This window comes from Capsicum annuum, chromosome 10, assembly GCF_002878395.1.
Source record: "Capsicum annuum cultivar UCD-10X-F1 chromosome 10, UCD10Xv1.1, whole genome shotgun sequence".
Classification (NCBI taxonomy): Eukaryota; Viridiplantae; Streptophyta; class Magnoliopsida; order Solanales; family Solanaceae; genus Capsicum; species Capsicum annuum.
Genome location: NC_061120.1, coordinates 143,111,769 through 143,133,689, shown reverse-complemented (window position 1 = coordinate 143,133,689; position 21,921 = coordinate 143,111,769). Strand labels below are relative to the sequence as shown.

Genomic DNA, 21,921 nt, shown 5'->3' with positions numbered 1-21,921 from the left:
TCTAGTTTGCTATTTCTCTATTATAGTTTGAATATGTATCAGTGATACGATAATATAGTGATATAGAATATGGAAAAGGCTACAAAAATGTACTCCTAAAATAAGCCACATTTTCCTTTTTAAGAAAAAAAATATTTGAAAGGATAAGACTAAACCATAACATACAACATGATCGTAGATTGGTTACTTTACTTTTTAAGTGTTATATGATCCCCGATTGGTTAGTTTATCTTTCAAGTGATACAATAATAAGTCCATAACCTGTAATGGCGATATGATCCTGTAAAATAACTATCATATTTGTCAACTATTTGTTTTCGTTTCTGATTAAGTTCTGACAAAAATTATTGAATCAAAACATTTATAATTATTTATCAGCACTTGACGAGCTTTCTGAAAAAAAAAAATTAAAAAAATTCGAAATCTAAGAGACTTGAGTATATTAGTAATCGATAATGTTTAAATATGTGATGCTTCGTACAGGAGTTCAATTGGAGCCGAAATGGGTGCTTTGCTGAAATTTGTGTTTAAAATTTTTTAGATGTTTAATTTTTATTTGAGAGTCAAACAAATATTTTATATTTTTAAAATTTTTTAAGTTGTTAATTATTGTAACGTATAGTATTTTTTGCATACTTTTTGAAATATATAACAGAATAAACCAAACTTTTGCGGCATTGGTAGTTAATTATATTTGAAAAATAATTTAAGTTTTGAATTATTGTGATTTATAATATTTTTTCTTCTATTCCAATTTAAGCAACACTGAATAATTTCGAGAGTCAGTCGAATATTTTGTGTCTTTTAAAGTTTTTAACTTGTTAATTATTGTGATTTATAATAATTTTTTTTATGTATTTTTTTAAAAATATATATCAAGTTAAGAAAAAGACAAACAAATTAAACGAAGGAAAAAAGGACCAACGAAGAAGTACCAAAGCAGACAGCAGGTCAACATGTTTGTTTTGGCACTTCCTCATTTGAGCCTTTGCCCTTTATTATAAGTGGATGTTTTGGTACCTTAAATATTTTATGCATTACATATCAATAAAATTTACAAAGTAATTTGTTTGATCACGCGAAGCGCGAATCAATTACCTAGTATTTAATTAAAATTTAATTAAATGCTTATAGTTGTTGGTGTTAACTGAGTGACAAATTTAAGCTTAAAATTAATATTAGGGATAAAATTGATTCTATAGGTGGAAGGATATTTTTGAATCATATCACATATTTTAAGAATATTTTTTCTTCAATCTAATAAATGAAAGTGAAGGGCAAATTTAATTCAATAGATAGAAAGATAATAATTTTATTTAATTTCTAATTCGTTAAAAGCACTTTTGATCTATTTTTTGTATTACAGTGATTGAGCCGCTGAAAAACTATTAATGTACAAGATTATAAGAAGTTAGAAGTTTAAAGGGCAAGTTTGATTATCCAAAATTTTGAAGGGACATATGAAAATCAAAAAAATAAATAAAATGGACAAGGTAATGAAGGCTCCTGCCTTATCCATAAAAAGTTAACGTCGTCAATGATAAAGTGCAATAGTCTCTTACATTATTCTTTGACTAACAAAGGGGGATAAATTTTCCTACGAAAGGAGTGTCTGCAAGACAAGTGAGGGAATAAATTTTCTTTTGCCTTTTACTGAGGGAATAAATTTTCTATTGCTAGCTGATGGTACTTACTTGTAAGTCGAGTATGAGTTCTCGTCTTGTAATTTAGGATCTCATTTTTGCCTTGTAACAGCTTCACAAAATTCATTTTTATGTGATTGCATTGGTGCTATAAACAGAGTAGGTTACTTTCATTTGCAGCAATCCTAGAAAAAATTGTCAAAGTGTATAACTCAAAATATTTATTGAATCCTATTCATTTTTTACTTTATGATGGATGATAATAAGGTAAGAGTAAATTTACATTGAAATGGTGAAGTTTTGCATGATGGAGATTCAGTGCGATATAGTTGGCATCCTATAGCAGTTCAATCGTTTCCTCCATCCCTCAAATATGATTGTTTGAAAAGGTTGTTTAGGAATAAAATGGATTGTTTGAAAAGGTTGTTTAGGAATTAAATGGATTGTTTGAAAAGGTTGTTTAGGAATAAAATGGATATTACTAATTCTGAAGATGATGTGGTTATTTCTGGTCGATATCCAAATTATTTTGCATCCAACTGACAACCAATATTTAGTGAAATCTCGATTTGAAATGAATGAAATGGGTGTCTTATAAAAGAAAATTAATAAGGCAGGGATATATTTTACCTTGTATGGTACAACAATCTCTCAACCTTACACTATCAGCAGTTAAGATAAATTCTTCACTAAATACTTCGTCGTCTATAAATACTTGTTCCTTTTAACTTGGTAGATACCTTAAGAAACAATAAATAGATGAGTAATTTTTTACTAAATCCTCCTTTGAATATAATAATTTTTTTATTTTAAAAAATGCAATAAGTGATGTATTTTATTTAATACCAAGGGTAAAATAGGTAAAAATTGATAAATTATCCATTAATTTTATAAACTGGACAAGTATCATTGAACATCCCAAAATAGAAAAGTGAACAAGTAAAGATGGATTGGGGGAGTATATCGGTGCCACCTCCTAGAAATTAATATTTCTCCTTCCCAGATAACCCACCACTAGAGCTATCAAAATGGGCTTGGCCCGTAAGGCCAGCCCAACCCAACCCTTTAATTAAGTGGGTTGGGCTAAGTTTTTTCAGTCCATTTAGAGAAGAAGCTCATAAATCCAGCCTCACTTGGCCCATCGGCCTCAGAGGCCTAACCCATCAACTTTAAAGGCTAGCCCGTGGGTTGGGACATTAAAAATAACTTTAAATATTTTTAAGTTGGTCATTTATTTATTATGAATTAGAATTTTATTAATCTTTTCTAACTAGCTACATATTTTTTTATCTATCCTTTGATTGATACTAACTTTTTGAAAGTTCTTAGTGTGTGTCTGAAATGGCTGGTAAGCTGCTTTTAAGTGAACTTCAAAAAATTACTTTTACTCGGGATGGTTTAGTAGTTATTGCCTTTACTTAATGTGACATTATGTTATTTAAATTTAGGCTCTTTTCTATTATAGTCTTGCTGTTTTTATGTAGATACTTTGTGTATATCTGTATTTATTATCTTAATCATAGTAGAATTTTTCTGTGAAATTTGTAGTTATTCATCATTTCTCTGCTTATTACAGTAAATGCCATGAGCTAATTACAATTAAGTGATTATTTGGTGTGAGGTATAAGGGATAAATAGTACGAGATAAATAAAGGATTATTTTATCCCATGTTTGGTGGGAGGTATTAGTTAGTACTGACATTAATTATCGCACCATTTACGTCATAGTGATAAGATAAATTATTCAATATACATGGTTGGATAACTAATTTCGAGATTAATTATTCCGATATAACTCTTTTCCAACCAAACGACCCCTAAAGTTATTAGTAAGATGCCTATAACATACTAAAAACTAGTATGAGACATATTAAAGTGAACTCATAAAAGTTGATGATTATCTAGTACTTACAATATTTTTGTTTATTATGTTTTAGGTTGCTTTTATTCTTTTCTAAAGGGTCAAACCGTTCTAACTCGCGGCCAACTTAGGGTGGGTTGGGCCGCTATTTCAGAGGCCCTTTAGTTAAAAGAGCGAGTCAGTCCTGACCCATTTAATTCTCTAGCCCGCTAGGGTTGGGTTGGACCAACCCATTTTGACAGCTCTACCCATCACCACCTTAAATTAAATTTCCAACACCCATCAGCTTTTTCAGTCAAAAGATAAGATAAGAGATTTTATTTACCTTACAAGATAAAATTATGCTCCCGCCTTACACTTTACTATTATCTGACGCTGTTAACTTTTTATGGACAAGGCGGGAGCCTTAGGTTTGCCTTGTCTATTTTGAAAGCTTTTTTTTTATATATATATTCCTTCAAAATTTTGGACGAAAAAAATTATCCTTTAGACTCCGAACTCAATTATAAGTTATCTTGTGACATATACATACATATGGTCGCATATGAGTGCATGCCTATTAGTTATCAGGCATTTCTTATATGATTTTATATACTAAAAATTACACAAATGCACAATTTATATTTTTAATATTATAAAAAATCCCAACTCTCTAAACATATTACAAAAATCTCAACATATACATAAAATGTTACGTATAAATCAGCTATGTTATGTATATTAATAGGGAGAAAGAATAAAGTAATTTAAAAAGTGAGAGAGAGTGTAATTACTTCGAAAAGAGTTGGTATTTATGTTATTTATACTATATAAATAATTCTTATTTCATAATTTAATTTTTGAAATTGAATTACATTTAAAGTTCCTTTTTTGAAATTGAATTACATTTAAAGTTCCTTTCTAACTAGATAACGCTTTAAAATAAGCTAATTTTTGAAGGTCGACTAATCGGTCTATAAGTTACAATCTAAGTTCACTAGTTTGGTCTGGCTTCGGTCTGAACGTTTAATATCGATTTGGTTTATCGATTTTCAAATTGACAAAACTGACAATCATAACCAAACCGAAATAAAATCAATTTGTTTCGATTTCTACAAATTCAGTTCGGTTATTTCGAATTTTTATTTCGATTTGAAATATTAAAGTAGAGAGACTCCCTTTTTCATTACCGAGCATTTAAAATTGATGATTATTTTTTTAGAAAAAATGATTTCTTTCAAATCTCTGCCTTCAAGTTTAACATAGGAGTCAAGGTGCATCGAAAATAATCTCTGCCTTCAAGTTTAAGGGTTAACACTTGTGTACATCTGCCTTCCCTACACCTGCACTTTGTGGAGTTAAATTGAATACATGTGACAGTTAAAAAGCTTTAATACTAACGAAATGTATATGATCATTAGGTGTATTTTCCCATGCTATCTTTATCACCACATCTAAACATTTTTCCAACTTGTCAGTTATGAGCATGAGTTGCTTTAATTAGATCTTTGATCATAGACTAAATACAACGGCCCTACTAATGCAGTGGCCATTATAGTTCACAACATTTACAAATGTTCATATTCTTTGTTTGGAACATTTCACCAGACAACACCAATCAGAATCAGAGACCCAATAAAAGAAATTGTTACATTTGGCAATTATTACTCAGTCAGTGAGTCGATGATTTCTGAATTTGAAAAAACAGTCCTATCGAATTTGGAAACAACGAAATAATTAATTTGTTAAGTTGCAGATACAGCGTTACATCAGAACACCCAAATCAAAAGAAATAATGTAACATAACAAAATTACTGGTGCCGTCTTCAATGAACTGGTTGAACTTTCATCCACTGGTGATTCCCATTTCAAGTGCATTAAAACAAGGATTCCAAACATAACTCCACATGATTAACATGGGTCATACCAGCAGAAAATGCAATAAACTCACCTGAATACTCCTCTTCAGAAACAATCCATTTCCCATCGAACACTTCATCAAACGACTATTCCACAGTAGATATCGGTCACCGACTCACCGGTCAAAAAACACAAACACCAGAGTCACAGATCGCTGCCTCCGGTGTCGTTGTAAAGAAAGGGAGTCTGCATCGTTGTCACCGGCGGTCTATCGTCCGCCTCTGGTGTCGTTGTAATTTGTAAAGAAAGAGTTCTGTGAAAAGTGATAAAACGGTTGTTGTGCCTATGCGGCTGTGCCTATGAATTGTGATATACTGATATGATTTCGGTTTTGAGAATTAGGGTTATATATTTATTAATTTATTATTTATATATTAAATATATTATATTATATATATAATAAATTAATAATATATATATATATGTGATTAATATAATTTTAGATTTTCGGTTTAACCGAATTTTATTTTTAAAAAATAAAAAATCGAACCGTTTAATCGAAATTTAAAAATTGAAAATCAAAATCGATCCGAAAATTTAAAAAATTGAAATCAAATTTAAATTTTGGTTCGATTTTTTGATGTTAATCAAAATATGTCCGGCCCTATATAATAAAGAAATTTATTTTGAAAAAGACAAAAACGCATAATGTTAAAATGCATTAGAAAATTGAGAATTAAGGCATACTTAATACTTTGCCAAACTGTCCCCCAGTTACCACCAATAAACTTCCCCAGGTAGTTCACATTTACTAAAACAACACAATAACTTATATAATAATGTGATCCGCAAGCGAGGTGGAAGGAGGATAGGATGTATATAAATCTTACTTTTATTTTATGTGAAGTGGAAAGACTATTTTTAATAGATTTTTCGCTGAAGAAAAGTATTTTTAAAAAAATAAATTTGATAAATACAAAAGTTAAACTTATGATTAAAATACTGTAAACATTAATGCCCAAGGCGGAGGTAGGAATCGAGCTGTGAATTTTGCTTAACTCAATAATTTTTACCCATACAATATGTTTGTGTTCAGTGGCATAGCCATATATAGTGAAGGTTGGCAAGTTGAACATATATCGTCAAAAAATTATATGTGAAGAAAATACAAGACAAGTAATAGTCAAAAATTATTTTTCATATATAGTACTATTAAATTTCAAACACCTTTAATGAAATTTATGATTTCACACTGTTTGTGTTAAAAAGTTCATTAAATATAGATGCATATGTTCAGCGTACAATTATTAGCATTTGAAATTAGTATATTTCTAAAATTCAGAAAGTTATACTTTTGGCGGAATGCATCCTCAGGTTCCTCAATATCATCTTTTGCGTTAACACCTCAATGGACGTCGTTCACTTTAGGCATCTCAACTAGCGTACAGATGTGTCATTTTGACATTTTTTTTCACAATCTGCAAAAATATATAATATGTGTGTATTACACACGCTATAACGTATAAAGTGACCAATATGATGTGTAAAGTAATCAATAATAATAGGATATTTGTCATTCTTTATTCAAATAATTTTTAAATAATTGATTTAAATGAAAAAAAAATCAATGTTAGCCCCCTATATTTACGTGCTATGTTTTAATAATGACAAACTAATAAGTGGACATTTACAAGATATTGAAAATCTCTGATAATGGAAGGATATCTCGCACAATGGATATTGAATATCTCTAATATGAGAGGATATTTCGCACAAAGGCAAGGAATATCCTATCAAAGAGGACGGTGCGAAATATGGAGCCACATCAATTAAGGATCTCGCTGGACAAGGCAACAAGAACCACATCAACTAAAGATCTTGTTGGACAAGGCAATCAGAGGATGATTAAACATACCTCACGACAAGACTAAAGGAAAGGAGATCACACCCTCTACATGGACATATCTGATATGGATCTGTATTATCGTGAGAAAAAAAATTGCACCGAATATGACCATATCTGATATGGACATACCATAAGGTGCATACTCTCTCAATCAAGGAATCAACTCAAATCCTTGATTGAGAAAAAATCTCTTGGGTTTCCTTATGAAGAAAAGAAACAGATGCAGCAGAAGACTATAAAAGCCAAAACGAAGGACAGAAGACACTACACAACTTCAAGAAAGAACTTCAAAGTGGATCAATCTTAATCTCACAAATCTTTGTACTTATTAGTTTACAATAGTTATACAAAAAATAGGATCGAATTAACTTTATAATACAAATTGAAGTTGTGTCACAAGACCTGAAGAACAAAAGAAGTCTTCGAAATTTGTTTATTATCATTGTATTAGAGCCCCACTTTGAAAGATCTAGGGAAATTTTGAAACCCAAAGAGACTGGAAGTAGAGATCACATTGGCGTTTTGAAGCAGGATAAATCTTCTTGTTTTTTATTTTCATTTGTTTATTTACTTATCTATTTACTTAAATCTAATCTGGTTTGTGAAGCATATTGATTTACAGATAAGTAGACTAAGAAAGCTCAGCAGTCGACTCATATAAATTTTTAATTCATCCCTCCCTCATTTTTGAATTTCAATCAACCCCCCTCCAACCCTCGTGAATTGTCTTCTACAAACAATCCCCCCCCCCCCTTCAAACCAACCCCCCAGTCACCTTCTCCAAACATCTCAGTCCACCACCCCTCACCCCAAATCATTTTCTGCAAATACCTCAACCCCTTTGCCTGCGCCCCTCTCGAAACATCATACATACAATTAAATTGTTTTATTGTGTCTATTTATTTTCCTCTTTTTTTTTTTTTTTGTATAACTTCCACTCTCCATTTCTTGTATTTCTTCCTTTTTATTTTTTCAGTTTCACATTTCATGGAGAATTTTAATTCTTTTCGAGCGTATTTAAATTCTTGAAATAACTAATATTTATTATTCCATTATAATACAATTTTCATAACATTTTTCTACTCAAATCGCCTTCTCCAACTAAATCTATTTCTGCAAATCGCCTTCTTCAACTAAATTTGTCTCTCTATTTTTAATGCTTGAAAAGAAAAGAAATGATTAAAAAAAATTTGTGCTTATTCTCTAATCGTCACGAACCCCTAAATGTGTATACAATTTTTAAATTTCTCTCAATAATTTTTATCATTAAATAAATTTAATATTGACAAAATGTGGATAAAAATGAAGAAAAAGGTATAAATTAATAGTGGTGAGTTAATATATTATTTGTGGGATAACATGGATGCCACATCAGTCAAAAAAAGGTATCAAAATAATACATCAATACGTTAGTTAAGATGCCTAAAATAAATAATATTCATTTGAGGTGTCAAAATAAAATAGTGTCAAGTTAGCAGCAAGCGATCGTATTCCGTGTATACTTTTTGGCTCTGAGTGTGTGAATACTGATGATGATTGATGATAAACTTAATTACATCTCAGTTCCCACTCAACCACAATTAATTTGCATGTGTGAACGCTCAGAATGAGAACCAGACAATATTTTTCAGATCACGTAATTGCCTCGTCTCGTCACAATAATATGATTAAATTGTTCGTTAGTGGGATTAAATATCCCAACCCCAACAACTTGCACTTTTGACTAAACCATTATCAATAAGTAGGAATATACTCCATTTAATAAAATTTCTTGCATTAGTGGAACGTGGATGACGATATTAGAGTGACATCATATTACAAACGTCACCAACTATATATGTGTTGCATTTTCTTAACGTGGCTTGACCATATAGGTTCATGAACATGACCCCGTTAATTTATTAATATCTGGCCATTGATCATGGAGTAACTTTCTTAAACTATCATTCAGGTTAGTAAATTTGAACTTCCAACTACTCCGTGAGTTTCATTTTACTAGGTTTTCTTATTATTAAAGAATAGTTGTTTCAAATTATTTGTTTGGGAAGTTTATTATATTTTTTAAATAGTCATCTTGTAATTAAGCGATTATATAAAGTATATAGTAATATTTTAAGTGGGTGTTTGAATTGAGATATTTTTAGATGTTTTTTATTTTTAAGTACTTTTTTTTTAATTTTGGTGTTGTTTGGGAAAGTTTAAAAATATTTTTAATCACTCATTTTAGATTTTAAAAGTATTAAAATAAGTCAAAAGTTAAAAGTAGGGTGCTACCAACTTATAACTTTTAGTTTTTAATTTATAAACTATTTTTTAAAAGTTAATCCAAACACCTCTAAATTTATATTTTTAGAATATAATTAATAAAATTAATTTAATAAAAAAAATTCTAATAGATATTTTTTTAAAGAAAAATGTCAAGTAAGTAAAATAAAATAAAGGGAGTAATAGAGTATCTTAACAACCCACCCCTTGTATATAAAGGCCCTCGCACTTGTTGACTTCTTGCTATATACATACACAGTTATATTATGGAAATCAATTCATCAGTAGTTGATATGAAAAGGTTGATAAAAGAGTTGAATTGTGGTCAGAAATTCACGAATGAGCTAAGAGAGTTGATGAAGAAACATAATATTATGTTGGCTGAGGATTTGTTGGGGAAAATTATGACTTCTTTCTCTAAGTCACTCTCACTGTTGTACTCCAGTGCTGAGTTACATCAATTTTCTCAAGTTCCGATGGTGGCCTTCTCGTATTGTTCAGAAGAATCAACTGATAGCTGCAAGCCTTCATCACTAAAAGATCAAGAAAGATACAACAAGAGAAGGTGTGTATCCACATTTTATATTTTTATTACACTACATTGTAGCTAGTACTGCTATCATTATTTCACTCCTTTCACGGTTGTTTTGTCTGTTTCAAAAAAAAGATATATGAACTAAGAAAAGACAGTCGGCATTTCCTTTGGAAATCAGTCCGGATTTTGGGATTTTCGACGGAATTTCAGTCGGAAAATTTAAACTTCTATATCTTTTTTTTTTTTACTCAACCCACTTCATATTGGGTTCGAAATATGTTATAAATCATAGAAGTAATAATTTAGACGACAAATAAAAACATATTAAAACATAATATTATTAATATGATTCGGTCAATCGACATACATATTAAAAACTAAATTAAAAGCATAAAAAATATTTGAGAGAAAATATTCCTAAATAAGGCTCTTAAACAACTATATTGTGTATCATATTGTCTTGTATAATAAAGAGAATGATATTCAATTTATAAAAGTATAAAATCTTTTCTTGGTTAGCTAAATATTAAAAAAATGTATAATTTTTTTTTTTAGAAAAAGTAAAAGTTTTATGGTCCTTCATCTGTTTGAAATTAGTTGTTCTTTATAGATTTGTCATACCATTAAGAAAAATATTTATTAGGGATTTATTTTTTTAAATCAGCCTTATTAATTATATTTTAAAAATATAAATTTGAATATATAACTTGTTTAGTCCTTTAATGAGAAGAATATTATTAGAAGAATATATTAAAATCCTTTTATTAATGGGACAACTAAATTAAAATAAATATTTATAGAAAGATGCTCACTAAAATGAAACGAAGAGTGTATTATTTTTATTTTCTTTCAAGAAAAGTAAAACTTAAATTTGATTAAAAAATTAAAATAAAAATTACAACACTTTATTGACCACTAGTTTTGATAGAAAGAGTTACTTTCTCCATTCATTTTTATTTGTTACTAATTTTTTAATTAAATTTATACTTTTTACTTACTATTTTTGACATATTTTTTTTTTCTATTTTACTTTTAGCATTAATTATTTCAACACACAATATAAACGTAATTTAATAGTGCATTAATTATTTTTTCAAAAGATGTATCAAATTAAAAAGTGACAAGTAAAAGTAAATGAAGAAAGTATCTAATACTATCACTCCTTCCGTTCCAGATTATCGATCTCAAATTTTCTAATTGATTTCTCATTTTACTTTTTTTTTTCATTAATCAAGAAGAAATTTTTTTTTTTTCATGTTTTACCCTTTGCATTAATTATTTTTTCTTCAAATTAAAATATAACATCATTTCATAGGAAAATTATGGTAAACTAGGTATGTTATTAATTATTTTTCTTAAATAATGTGTCATCTCAATTTAAAAAGAGTAATTTGAGATAGGAGAAATATATTATCGTGGAAGACGACATGTATTGTGTAGAATTAATTGAGATGCATGTAAATTTATCGTGATACCTCGGTTATCAAGAAGAAAATGGAGATTTTTTAGCTGATGCCGCATTCCTAAGTGTGGAAACAATCGACTATACTATTTTATAGCTACAGACATATGTTATGACATGCTTTAGATAATGTTTAAAAAAAAAAATACACAGGGGAAGTATTAATTAGCATTAATGAAAATGGTGTCACAAACTTTTACTAATATTTGAAAAATTAAGATTTAAAGTGTGGGGTGCAGTACCCAACAAACTTTTGAAAAAGTTTTGCTTTTTTGTTCAAAATTGGCAGCTCTTTTTTTATCTTCAATCTTTGCTGCTTCAAAATTGGCAAACTTTGAAGATTGCTTGCTTCTGAGGTCACGGGTCAAATCAATGGGGGGAAGGGGGGCAAATTTTCCTATAAAAGGAGCGCCCAGCTTCTTTCTTAAATACAGATTGTGATAAAAATAGTTTATGAAGAGAAAAATAGAGTGAGTAATATTATTTTTTAATAAGGTGTGGTAGTTACTTTGATTACGGTATAAAATTTTTTACTAAGTGTTTTAGTAAGGTGTGGTAGTCACTTTGACTACAGTATAAAATTCCTTATTAGGTGTTTTTGTAAGGTGAGAATTAAAAGAGGGTTATTTCTTTTGAGTGTTTAGTAGTCACTTTGTGTCTTGTACTGGGGGAGTAAATTTTCCCATAAAAGGAGCCCCCAACTTCTTTCTTAAATATATCAACACAGAATACAAAGAAAAGAGAGAAAAATGTAGAGAGCAGTGTATTTTCATAGATTGTGATAAAAATAGTCTATGAAGAGAAAAATAGAGTGAGTAATATATTTTAGTAAGGTGTGGTAGTCACTTTGACTGTGGTATAAACTTCTTTACTAGGTGTTTTAGTAAGGTGTGATAGTCACTTTGATTACGGTATAAAATTCCTTACTAGGTGTTTTTGTAAGGTGGGAGTCAAAAGAGGATTATTTCTTTTGAGTGTTTAGTAGTCACTTTGTGTCTTGTACTGTGACTACGGTGTAAAATTTTTTACTATAGTAATATCAATTGCTCCTTTGGGTTCGTGATTTTTTCCCCTTATTTAGAAGGATTTTCACCTAAAAATCTTGATATCATTATCACTCTTATTATTCTTGTTGTTTAACCGTATTATTGTTGTCATATTTATTACTTTTTTATTACCGCAATTTAGGGAGCAGTGTATTTTCGCAGACTGTGATAAAAATAGTCTATGAAGAGAAAAATAGAGTGAGTAATATTTTTTAGTAAGGTGTGGTAGTCACTTTAACTGCGGTATAAAATTCTTTACTAAGTGTTTTAGTAAGGTGTGGTAGTCACTTTGACTACGATATAAAATTTCTTACTAGGTGTTTTTGTAAGGTGAGAGTCAAAAGAGGGTTATTTCTTTTGAGTGTTTAGTAGTCACTTTATGTCTTGTACTTGGGGGAGGGGGCAAATTTTCCCATAAAAAAAGCCCCCAACTTCTTTCTTAAATGTACCAAAACAGAATACAAAGAAAAGAGAGAAAAATGTAGACAGGAGTGTATTTTCATAGATTGTGATAACAATAATCTATGAAGAGAAAAATAGAGTGAGTAATATTTTTTAGTAAGGTGCGGTAGTCACTTTGACTGCGGTGTAAAATTCTTTACTAGGTGTGTTAGTAAGGTGTGGTAGTCACTTTGACTACGATATAAAATTTCTTACTAGGTGTTTTTGTAAGGTGAGAGTTAAAAGAGGGTTATTTTTTTTTTGAGTGTTTAGTAGTTACTTTGTGTCTTGTACTGTGACTACGGTGTAAAATTTTTTACTATAGTAATATTAGTTGCTCCTTTAGGTCCGTGTTTTTTCCCTTATTTCGAAGGATTTTCACGTAAAAATCTTGGTATCATTATCACTCTTATTATTCTTGTTGTTTAACCGTATTATTGTTGTCATATTTTTTTTTTTTATTGCAATATCATGACGTGATTTATTTTCAACAACTAGTATTATTGTTGGGAAGCAAAGCAATCCTACACCGGAGAAATAGAGGAAGCATTTCCTTTATTTAAAGTCTCACACAACTTCATTAGTATGAGGCCTTATGGGAGGTGTTCAAAAATAAATCTTTGAGGGCTTGATCCAAAACGGACAATATTATACTAGTGCGGAGTTTGGTTGAAGTTACACGTGATCCCAACAATTGGTATCAAAACCAGTTGTTCTTTTGTAGTGGAAAAATTTACCCATTTTTTCCAACAAGTGGTATCAGAGCCCAAGTTCGAATGTATCGGAGTAGTGGACTGCAGTTTGTAAGAAGTTTTCGGTATGACAACAAGTTGGGGATCTACGACTGATGCCTTGTGTCGAAAGTCTTCTTGACAAGTGTTGGTCAAGCGGCGTGTTCCATTATTTGACAGTGGCGGTACAAGATGTATGACAGATTTTAGCAGATCATCTGAAGTCTCCTAGTAGTTGAAGATTTACGGTTGATGTCTTGTGTCGAAAGTTTTCTTGACAAGTGATGGTCAAGCGGCGTGTCCCACTGTTTGGCAGTGGCGGTATAAAGTGTTTGGTAGATCTGTTTGGTAGATCGACGGTTCAAGATGTTTGTCAGATTTGTTTGACAGATCGGTGGTACAATATGTTTGTCGGATCTATTTGACAGATCGACGGTGGTACAATATGTTTGGCAGATTGGCGGTGGTACAATATGTTTGTGAATTTGTTTGGCAGATTGGCGGTACAAAAATATTTGACAGATCTGTTTGGCAGATCGACGGTACAAGACGTTTGACAGATCTGTTTGACAGATCATGTAAAGTGACCTACGATGCCTTGTGTCGAAAGTCTTCTTGACAAATGGTGGTTGAGCGGCGTGTCCCACTGATTGATAGTGGCGGTACAAGATGGTTAGCAATATCAAATGGATTATCGCTAAAGAGGAGGTCACAAGTGGTATAATCTTAGTTTGAGAGGGAGCATGGTGCTCTATTATTGTTCGTGCAGTTGGTGTTGTCAGCAGGTTTCCTGAAAATCTAGGAAGGAGTATTGGGAAACAGTCAAATGGATATGAGGTACATAGGAGGAACCTTGGGTGACTGTTTGTGTTTTGTAGGATATGATCCAATATTGAAGGGTTATTCAAATGCTTATATAGCGGGTAACCTTGATAACAGAAAATCGACTATTGAATTTTTATTTATATTTTTCAAGGGGAGCTATATCATAGCAGTCAAAGTTGCAGAAGTGTGTTGCACTATCTACAACTGAAGCTGAGTATATTGCGACTACTGAAGCTGGCAAGGAAATAATATGGCTTCAGAGATTCCTTCAAGAACGACTGAAAATCCTGCGGATATGTTGACAAAACTGGTACCAAAAGACAAGTTCAATTGTGCAAAGAACTTGTTGGCATGAGTTCTCTCTGAGAAGAATAAGGATACCTCCTTCAGGTGCATGCATAGGAGGGGAGATTTGTGGGGTCCAGTCCCCCAACAACTTTTGAAAAAGTTGTGTTTTTTGTTCAAAATTGGCAATTTTTTTTATCTTCAATTTTTGTTGCTTCAAAATTGGCAAACTTTGAAGATTGTTTGCTTGTGAGGTCACGACTCACATCAATTGAGGGGAGGGGCAAATTTTCCTATAAAAGGAGCCCCCAGCTTCTTTCTTAAATATACCAACACAGAACACCAAGAAAAGAGAGAAAAATGTAGAGAGCAGTGTATTTTCATAGACTGTGATAAAAATAATCTGTAAAAGGAAAAATAGAGTGAGTAATATTTTTTAGTAAGGTGTGGTAGTTACTTTGACTGCGGTATAAAATTTCTAACTAGGTGTTTTAGTAAGATGTGGTAGTCACTTTGACTACGGTATAAAATTCCTTACTAGGTATTTTTGTAAGGTGGGAGTCAAAAGAGAGTTATTTCTTTTGAGTGTTTAGTAGTCACTTTGTATCTTGTACTGTGACTACGGTATAAAATTTCTTACTATAGTAATATCAGTTGCTCCTTTTAGTCCGTGATTTTTTTTCTTATTTAGAAGGGTTTCCAAGTAAAAATCTTGGTGTCATAATCACTCTTATTATTCTTGTTGTTTAACCGTATTATTGTTGTCATATTTATTATTTTTTTATTATCGCAATATCGTGGCGGAATTTATTTTCAACAACTAATATTATTATTGGGAAGCAAAGCAATCTTACACTAGAGAAATAGAGGAAGCATGTCCTTTATTTAAAGTCTCACACAACTTCATTAATATGAGGTCTTTTGAGAGGTATTCAAAAATAAATCTGCGAGAACTTGACCCAAAGCGGACAATATCATACTAGTGCGGAGTTTGGTTAAAGTTACATATGATCTCAACAATTGGTATCAAAGCCAGTTGTTCTTTTGTAGTGGGAAAATTTACCCCTTTTTTCCAACATAAAGCTCCCCTTTTCAACATAGTTATTCTTTGGATTTTGTTGTACATAGGTTAGTCTCATGAAGTTCAATTATTGGTGGTATAATTATGTGTGTGTGTCTAACCAATGCTCGCCAAATATTGTGCGCAGAAAAACTTCAGCTACAACCATAAAAGAAGCCTCGACTTTAGTAGATGATGGCCATGTTTGGAGAAAATATGGTCAGAAAGAAATACTCAATTTCCCACATCCAAGGTTTAATATATAATTTATTTTATTTTCTTTTCACAATTTCTTCGTTAATTACACTTATAATTGATTGATATATGCAGGAACTATTATAGATGTACCCATAAATTTGATCAAGGATGCGAAGCAACTAAACAAGTGCAAAGAATCCAAGAAAATCCACCAAAGTTTCGTACCACATACCAAGGTCATCACTCGTGCACAACTTATCCTTCGATTTCTCAAATACTCTTTGATTCTTCAACAAATGAGGATTGTTCGGTGTTACTAAGTTTCAACACCAATAAAATTAATTATCACCAACCATATATTCACTCATTTCATTCAACAAAACAAGAAACTAAAGGGGAGATCTCTTCAAATTGTTTTTCCCCTAATGTTGGCCAAAGTCAATCCGATGATCATCTGATTAGAGCAGCATTGTCACCAGGGTCGTCCGATCATGATGTCAACTACTCTTCTTGTACTACTAATTGTAGTTTGGAGATGGAGATGAAGATAGATATGATGGTGGACTCTGTTGATTTTGAGGATTTAATTCCTTTTGATTTTTGATTATTGACTTTTCTAAAAAAAATAAAAAAAATCTTATCTATTCAATTATTTAAATATTATATTGACAGAATTTATAGCAAGATGTTATATATAGAGTAAATTTTCATTTTATCCCCTTAATCATTAAGAATTTCCTCCAAAAGCAAAAACAATAATAATAATAATAACAACAACAAACCCCTAAAATAGTGAAAACAAAAAATAACAACAAAAACGAAGTTATAGTAACAAAAATGAATAAGTTAGTAAAAGGCCAGGAGATATTCTAATAAATTTATATACTGAATACATTAGAGACATATACTTCATTAGGGATGGTATATATTGTATGTTTTTGTTTAGATAAAGAGGCTTAAGTAGCTTGCAATGTATTAAGCCCGGTAAATAGTTTAATTTTTATTCTATAATGATCATGACCAAACACATCTAATGGTCTTATATTCAACTGGAATGAGTGATATATTAGTAGAATAAGAATAATTTCGTATTTTTAAGTTCTAGAATTTTTTTAATTCAAATATAGAAAAATTTCATCAAAAAATATTATTAAAAGAATCATCATTTTTTATTATAAGGTGGAACGACTATTATTTCTCTAACCCTTAAAAATTAGAGAATAACATGGAACTTACCTGCTTACACGTTGTCGTCCCACTTTTTATTGCATTTCAATTGAAATCAAAATTATTTGAAGAAAATAAAAACCAAAAACAACACAAATGAAGAAGAGTTATTTATATAGGTCATCTTGGAAGCCACATGAATAAACTTTTTATTTAATTTCACTAACACTATCATGAATTTGTCACAAAATCTAATGTTATTTTTATGATCGTTATTTCAATATTATATACATTAAGGGTGTGTTTGGTATGATGGAAAATATTTTCCATGGAAAAAGTTTTCTTGGAAAATATTTTCCTGGAAAATAAGTTGGTTTTCCACTTATTTTCTCATGTTTGGTTGGTGAGTAAAAAATATTTTCTAGTGTTTGGTTGGTGAGTAGAGACTATTTCTTAGAAAAATATTTTCTAGTGTTTGATTGGTGAGTGAAAATTTTATTCTTTAGAAAATACTACTAACTGTTAACTTGTATGTCAGTGTCTCTAGCAACTCAACAATTTGTAAGAACTAATTTAAGCATAACAAATAATATCAATATCGAATACTAAAATATTAAAATCACTAAATTTAAGCAACTATTAATTGAACAATCTCAAGATACTACAATCAATAGAAATATAACGGAACGGCAAACTTATTCAACTTCATGGAACAAGTTACATCGATGACAAAATGAAATATGCAATTAGCAAAAGTAACATAAGTAAGTCTTCCTCTATGCATCTGAAAATAATAATACATTCAACGAACATTGGAAATAAAAAAAATTCGGGCTTCACTATTTTTTATTTCAAGCAGTAAAAAATTGAAGCAAAACACAATGAAAAATATTTTCGAGTAATGTAAATTTTTTAGAAATATGAATTTTTTCAGTCATGTGAATATGAGTGTTGTTGGTGTGGGAAAGAGGGGTAGGGGGGGAGTCATAAGTCACATTTGTCATTTTCTGAAAAATGACTTCCCTTAGCCCATGAGGGAAGTCATTTTCCCTCAAATTGAGGAAAATAAGTTGTTGTGGAATGTTTTCCAAATATTTAATGGCAACCAAACAAGGGAAAATAAGAAAACATTTTTCATTATACCAAACACACCCTAAGTGTGTGTATATATATATACATGCATGTGCGTATATTTTTGTCTTTCCCACTCTCTTACCTCATGTGTTTTCATTTTACTTGACCCTTCTTAATATGTCACACTCCTCATTAAGAAAATTTTAATTAGAGGTATATTTTACTAAATTAACCTTAGTGATAATACTTTGAAACATTAAATTTGACTACTACGACTTTATGCAGATATATAATACCAAGGATAGAAATAAAAAGATATTATTTTTTTTATTTCATAAATTGGATAAATAAATTAAAATAAATTTTTTTAGTATGAGGGTCAAGTAATATGAAACGACAAAAATATTCTGTATTGTCTATATAAATAAAAAGATTTGATTACCATTAATGAAGTATTATATAAATTATAGTTTAATATAATTTAAAATCTAAATGAATACAATCTTTAAAGATTTGAGCTTAATTTAATTAATTATTTTATATTTTTTGCATTGAAATATAATTGTATAGTTATTATTATCTGTTATTTTTACTTGTATAAATAAATACCAGAGTTTTGATTATTATTAATAAAATTAATTTTTCTCATTATGCTAACATACTTCATTATAGAACACTATTAGTTTACATATTAATTAGTATTTTCACTTTTCATCCAAACAATAATGTTATATGTGTTTATCAAAAATTAATATCATGATTTTTGAAGAAAGTAAAAAAAGAAGTCGAAAATGAAAGTGTAAATAAGGTATTTTAAAAATTTAAGTAGAAAAAAGAGGAATTTAATTATTATTCAGAGAGGGAGATTGACTTTTAAAATAAAATTAAAGTAAAACCATTTTCACCCTTTAACTAATTCAATTATCTTATAGTGGAATTAAAATTTCCTCCTCACCATCTTGGTCGTCGTTATCGTCATCGTATTAGCGTCATCACCAACTTAGAAAAAGATCAGGATATTATTCTTTAAAGTAAATAGATTAATTGATGATTGATGACTTTTGTGGCACAGTTTCTTCCTAAATTATGTTATTAGCTATATACGATTAAAATTGTTATTAGCTATATACGATTAAAATTAATCATTTTCAATTTGAAGTTCTTTTCGTCCAAAAACAAAATGAAAAGAAAAAGAGAAGCCATGATAAGGAGCTAAATAATGTTATGATGATAAGTGAACTTGCTCTAGATTGAACAGCTCTATTAGTAGGTTGAACATTTGAGTTGCCCTCCCAAATGAGGCCCAACGCGGAGCAAATCCGGATATAATCGGAGTCCTAAAAAGTAGGTACTGAACACCGGGTGGTTTAAACCAAAAGAAACTATACATGTGAATCTGCCCCACTTCAAATCAAAGAACCTTCTCCTTGCATGTTGCATCCCAGTCCAATTTTTCACACCTGGATTTTTCTTTTAAAGAGTTGTTACATAACTACTATCAACAAGTATTGGGTTCGAAATGAAGATAACATCATGCGAAAGTTAATAATTTAAAAATTATAGAGAATAATTTAAACAAAAAAAATAATAATAAAAACACATATTATTTGATATGATTGACCAAGGACCCTATATATTGAAAACTAAATCAAAAAGCTGAAACTCTATTAGGAGAAATCTCCCCCTAAACAAAATTCTTAAAAGACGACATGAATGATATGGTATTTTGGCTTGAAAAGAGAGTTCTTATATTTATACAGGTACACAATCCCTTCTCTAAAAAAATAAACCTAATAGGAAAAAAAAAGTTTTCAACAAGGAAACTTTTTTCTGTCAGGACAATTCCAGTTATGTTAGTGAAACACCTAGAGTTTTAGCCCTTGAAAATTTCTTGAGTTTTGGACTCACTATCTTATTAACGAATCACCAAATGAGTTGTATGGTGTGGGTACGAGTCAGGTGATCCTAGTTGTAGGGAGTCCAGTGAATGGTGGTTGGGTTTCTGTTGTGGTTACGGTTGGGCGGTATGGGTCGTTAGGGGTGGTGACAGTTCATTTGATCGGTCCCTTAATCAAATCAGTAACTTAGTGACTTGACTTGACTTTGAGTACGAGTGGCTCACTAAGAGCCGTGAGGATAGGTTACGAGTCATTGTGAGAAGTCGTATATTGTCTAGTGTCAATCCCTTTGGATTCTGCCTTGGGTATGACTGGACCATACGAGTCGTATGGCCTAGTCACGAGTGGGGGTCAGGGAGTTGTATGGTGGATAGTGCATGGGTGTCCAACTTACTATCTTGGTGACGACTCAATGGTCTGAGTCGTATATTGTAGTCACGAGTCATGGGATCGACTCATAACCCACCTGCAAAAATTTTACAGTTTTAAGTTGGGGGCATTCTGGACATTTCCCCTTTTTTCCTTTGATACCAAGACATAAAACACCTTTGGAGTCTTCATTAACCTAGTATCCTCAATCATACACTCTTATAAATTAAGGCTTTAAAGGGTAGTTTCTCTTCGTCTTCCTTGGTAAAACGCATGTTACTTCTTCCTTATTGTTATTTTACAAAGAGCATGTGTTTTAATGTATGATTTTCATGATATTGTTATAGTTTGAAATAATGGTTGAGGGTTTTGGATGCTCATGATTGAATAATGGTTCTCATGGTTTAATTATATTTTCTTTCATGCTTTTAGTATGATTTTGACATTATGGGATGCATATTAATGGTAAATGAATTTTAGGGTATTATGGATACCCCAAATTACTTTGTTATGGTATTAAAACTTATATGCCCTCAACCTGTTTGTTAAAATGCCAATGAGAAGGATTTTGTCACATTGCTTGACTACTCTTGATATTTTTGCATTTCATAAATGGTAATGGACCTAAATTGGTTTGATTGGTTTAAATGGTTTGAAAAGGATTTTGTGGCCATGGTATTGGTTTAATTGGAAACTCTGGGTCAATTTGATTTAATGATTTTGGTATGACATAAAATGATAGACTTGCAAGCTCTAATTTTGGTATCATAATACCAATGGTTAATGCCTAAACAAAAGACTCTTTGGTTAATGGTTGGAATGTGTAATTGGTTTTAATATAGGCTTAAAAGGGGTTGTGTTAGCAAAGTCGTGGAAGGTGGATGTTCCGGGGGAATCAATACTGGAAACTCATATTTACCGATGTGAGGTTTGGTCATAGTGATCGTGTGCATGATGTCACACTTTGTATTTTGGGAGATATACTAGTTATCTCAGGTTCTTTTCTCCGCTTCATGCGAATAACGCACACCGAGGCCCTTTTAATAGAGGAGCTGAATTCATATAGCCCGCAGATAGACATTTAAGATGGCAGAGCTACACAACCTAGGTTAAGGTTTTAAATGTATGCTAAACCCGATTCCCTATCGCGGCACGATATATATATATGTGTGTGTCTGTGTGATGGCATAAGGTCATTTGATTGGGCTTTGAATAATGTCATTAGTTTATCTTTATCCTTGAGTACATGCTAGAATTTACTCCACTAACCATCTTCGAGCGTTGTATCCCCACGCAATGCAGGAACCGATCATACT

General features: G+C 30.8%; 1 protein-coding gene across 1 annotated transcript; it reads left to right on the top strand.

Annotated features, from left to right (window-relative positions):
• Positions 1 to 9,510: 9,510 nt before the first annotated feature.
• On the top strand, positions 9,511 to 16,821 carry LOC107845927 (WRKY DNA-binding transcription factor 70). Its single transcript, XM_016690440.2, has 3 exons — positions 9,511 to 10,079; positions 16,048 to 16,152; positions 16,230 to 16,821. The coding sequence occupies exons 1-3, from the start codon at positions 9,781 to 9,783 to the stop codon at positions 16,699 to 16,701; spliced, it is 876 nt and encodes a 291-aa protein (XP_016545926.2). The 5' UTR covers positions 9,511 to 9,780; the 3' UTR covers positions 16,702 to 16,821.
• The last annotated feature ends 5,100 nt before the right edge of the window (positions 16,822 to 21,921 follow it).

What these genes read in the sequence shown, in the direction of transcription:
- LOC107845927 (XM_016690440.2), top strand. Translation starts at nt 9,781, where the DNA reads ATGGAAATCAATTCATCAGTAGTTGATATGAAAAGGTTGATAAAAGAG. An exon ending in GAAAGATACAACAAGAGAAG is followed by an intron (nt 10,080 to 16,047) that starts GTGTGTATCCAC and finishes TATTGTGCGCAG; the next exon opens with AAAAACTTCAGCTACAACCA. An exon ending in CTCAATTTCCCACATCCAAG is followed by an intron (nt 16,153 to 16,229) that starts GTTTAATATATA and finishes TGATATATGCAG; the next exon opens with GAACTATTATAGATGTACCC.